Source organism: Palaemon carinicauda, chromosome 19 (genome assembly GCF_036898095.1).
Source record: "Palaemon carinicauda isolate YSFRI2023 chromosome 19, ASM3689809v2, whole genome shotgun sequence".
NCBI lineage: Eukaryota > Metazoa > Arthropoda > Malacostraca > Decapoda > Palaemonidae > Palaemon > Palaemon carinicauda.
Window position 1 is genome coordinate 113,590,926 of NC_090743.1, and position 3,954 is coordinate 113,594,879.

Genomic DNA, 3,954 nt, shown 5'->3' on the forward strand with positions numbered 1-3,954 from the left:
ATATTGGGGCGCGTGCACGACCATATTGGGGCGCGTGCACGACCATATTGGCGCGCGTGCACGACCATATTGGCGCACATGATCGGATAGGACCGCACGACCATATTGGTGTGCGCACATGATTGGATTGGAGCGCACGACTGTATTGGCGCGCGCACGACCATATTCGCTCGCACGAACAACGAGGTGCACGCAATCGGTTGAAGTGTGCGAACAACTCTTATGACCCTTCGGGGTCTCACAACGCAGTCCACGCTGAACCTTTGGGTTCTCGTGATCATAGCCATACTTATATGACAGAGTGTTCACGAGTGCACAAGAGGTTTACTCTCATGACAGAGTTTTCAAACTCTCGTCCCGTGAATTGTTCGCGCGCGCCCATCGTCATCAAGAATTTTACTCTGATGACAGAGGGATGCCTGCTGCCTAAGGGTTTACAAATCTCTACAGGTAACTATGACACAGTTCCTTGGGGTCTTGGTCACGTAACTCGATTCCTGGAAATTCCATCAGGAATCAGCGACAGAGTCCCTGCGGGTTCTCGGCACAACATCCTTTAAGGTCATGACAAAGGAATTCACAAATAGATTCTGAACCCCTAGGTTCTCATCCAAATCTCTGTTTCCACGATCCAGAGTTTTCAGAAAACTCTATAGTCGACCCCTCCCTCAACGGGATGGGTCTTCCAAAGGTTTGACTTGATACGTCACTACACTCCCAGCTGATTACTATATCAGCTGGTCTGGTTTCGCCAGCACTGATCCTTTCGTTTTCGAACGAACTACTGTCATCTTTCCTCCACCTTCCCACTTCGAGTGGTTTGGTTAGCAGATGGAAATGAGCGGGGAATGAAAAATTTCTTTACATTGCAGTTCATTTCCCCTGGCAGGCCTTGCCTGATTTAGACGGTAGTTTTCTCACTATCGAGAAAGCGTTCGACGGCAACCCCTTTAGGTAAGCGGTCGGTGGCAATTATGTCTGGCCTTCTTGAAGCAAAACCCCACATAGGAGACTTCACCCTTTTTCGGGAGACTCGTGCCTGAGAAGTTTTTACAAAACTTCAATGGGTGTTAAAACTTCATGAAGGTCGTAAGCCTTCCCATCGCATGCACTCTAGCCAAGACAAAACCGCGAGGTTATGGTCTTAAACTCGGTTTTACCGTTGATGGAGGCAGCCTTCCCCGTCATTGTACCCTGGGTATAACGAATTGCCTTTTTACACGATAGTCTTCCGAGACTTTTATTCTATCCTTACAGGGCTATTGTTTCGAACAATTAGTCCCGAAGGAACATTGTTAGCTGACGTTAAAAGAACGATAGCAACAGCGTGGGCATCTTTTCATTACGTTACGAACGTTTCAAACCCCGCTCACAGGTAAACAGACATCCGTTTTTGTGTAATGAACACTGGCTAGCCCCTCATATAAAGAGGAGGGGTAAACCAAAGGGGAAATGATAGCCTCTATAACTATATTCTGTTTGAGATCATGTTCGCTCTCATTCAAGAGAATATTACAGTTAGTCAACGATCAAAATTCTTTCGGCAATAATGTTGCCATTTGTCGCACATACATTATTCCCACAACCGGATTCGTTGCAAACGTTTCCTGGAGGCAGAGAATACGCATGCGCTAGCACAAATGGACAAGTACATATATGCGTGCAAGCTATCTTTCTGCCAATAAGGGCTATATACATCTTCCAATTAGAACTCCGTTCTATTGAGTTGTATATTTATATCCCTTACTGAAACCAGGTTATTCAGTACATTCTTGGCTACTTCCCTGTAACCAGACATACGGCATTGCTGTTCTTACCACCATCTTATGAAATTTTCTTTTTAATCTCAGTGGTATTCTTTTGACACCAAGAACTCCTGAGGCTCCTCTCCATTTGTTCCAGCCTGCTTGTACCTGATGTTTAACTTCATATTCCATACCTCCTCCAGTGTTAACAAAGGATTCCAAATACTTAAACTTATCAGCTCTCTTTATCTGTTCTCCCCTAAGCTGAATACTTTTTCTATCATCCCCTTCACTGGTGGTACACACATATTCTGTCTTGGATCTACTTATTCTCATTCCTCTGTCCTCCAGTACTTGCCTTCATCTTTCCAATTTCATTTCCAGATCTTCCCTGCTTTCTGTGCACAGAACAATATCATCTGCATACAATATGTTCCATGGTACTGCCTCCCTTAATTTTTCTATTAAAATGTCCATCAATATGTTAAAGATAAATAGACTCAGAGCCGACCCTTGGTGTAATACTATTCTCACCTCAAAACCCCCTGTCTCCCCAGCACTGCTCCTCACTCTAGTAAATACATTACGGCACATCTCTTGTATCAGTCGAGCCTACTTCTCTGGGACCCTCCTCTCCCTCAGACTCCTCCATACCTCTTGTCTTGGGACTCGTCATAAGCCTTTTCAAGGTCAATGAATACCACATGCAAGTCTCTTTGCTTTTTCCGGAATTTCTCCATTAGTTGCCACAGACAAATTACACCATCTGTTGTTCCCCTCCCCTTCATGAATCCCATCTGCTCTTTACCTATTTCTACTTCTTCTCTTAGTCCGGCATCTATCATCCTTTTCACTATCTTCAAAGCGTGGGACATTTTAATACCTCTGTAATTCCCACACTCTTGGACATCACCTTTCCCTTTGAAGATTGGGAGCAATATACTCCCACGCCACTCATTTGGTATCTTTTTCTGCTGAAAAATCTTTATCATGAGATCGTACAGTATATCCATTCCTTCATCTCCGAATGCTTTCCATGCCTCCACAGGAATCATGTCTGGTCCAGTTGCCTTCCCATTCTTCATCTTCCTCAGTCCATTTATTACCTCATGCCTAGAGAACCATATTACCATGCCAATGTTCACCTGCCCATGCTCTCTTAATAATCTATCATTTTCTTCATTTAACAGCTGTTCAAAATATTCTTTCCATCTCTTTACAATGTCTTCCTCCTTTCTAAGTATTACACCATCTTGATCTTTTATTTGTTTGATGTGTGTAATATCTTTGGTGCGCTTATTTCTAGTCTTTGATAGCTTGATCATCTTTTTTAATCCTTCCTTTGTCCCCAGCTCATTATACACATCATCATATGCCCTTGCTTTAGCTTGGTCTACTACCTTCTTCACCACCTTATTTTTCTCTCTGAACCTCTCTCAGTTTTCCCTTGACTGTGACTCTTCCCATCTCTTCTTTGCTGCCTCCTTATCTTTTACAACTTTTTCAATTTCTTCACTCCACCACCAACTCTCCTTTTCTTCCCATATGATACCAGATGTCTCTCCTAGCAGCTCCTTTCCATGCCTTTTTATTACTGCTGCATTTTGTGTCCACCATTCTTGAACATCTTCAATTCCTATATCAATATCCTCCAAAACCCTCCTCTTAAACTCTCATTTCATCTTCTTCCCTCACTAGTTTGTACCATTTAATTTTCTTTATCCCTTTAGCTTTAGTTTTTCTTTCCCTTTTTAGGCCTAAGTCCATACATAGCAGTCTGTGTTTGGGGGCTACATGGTCACCTGGGATAACCTTACAGTTCTTGACCTCCACCAGCTTTATTCTTTTATACAGGAAGTAGTCTATCTGGGAGCATCTTCCCCCCACTCCTATTTGTTATTAGGTGTTCCCTTTTCTTCTTAAAGAATGTGTTTACTATTGCCATGTCAAAGGACACAGCAAAGTCCACTACACTCTCTCCTTGGTTTCTCTCCCCAAATCCATAGCCCCCATGCACCTGACCAATTGCCTCATTCTCACTTCCAACATGGCCATTAAAATCTGCCCCCACTATGATCCTCTCATGTTCTTCCAGTTTTTGCATTACTCCATCCATGTCTCTCCAGAAATTTCCTCTCTCAACTTCTGTGCAACCAACTTGTGGTGCATATGCACTTATAATATTCAGAATCTCTCCTCCACAACCCAT

At 43.2% G+C, this 3,954-nt stretch overlaps 1 protein-coding gene across 1 annotated transcript; it reads right to left on the reverse strand.

The window, feature by feature from the left end:
* Positions 1-2,383: 2,383 nt before the first annotated feature.
* On the reverse strand, positions 2,384-3,954 carry LOC137659239 (uncharacterized). The gene is made up of 2 exons (XM_068394272.1): positions 3,682-3,954; positions 2,384-2,935 (listed from the first exon to the last, which is right to left on the reverse strand). The coding sequence occupies exons 1-2, from the start codon at positions 3,952-3,954 to the stop codon at positions 2,384-2,386; spliced, it is 825 nt and encodes a 274-aa protein (XP_068250373.1).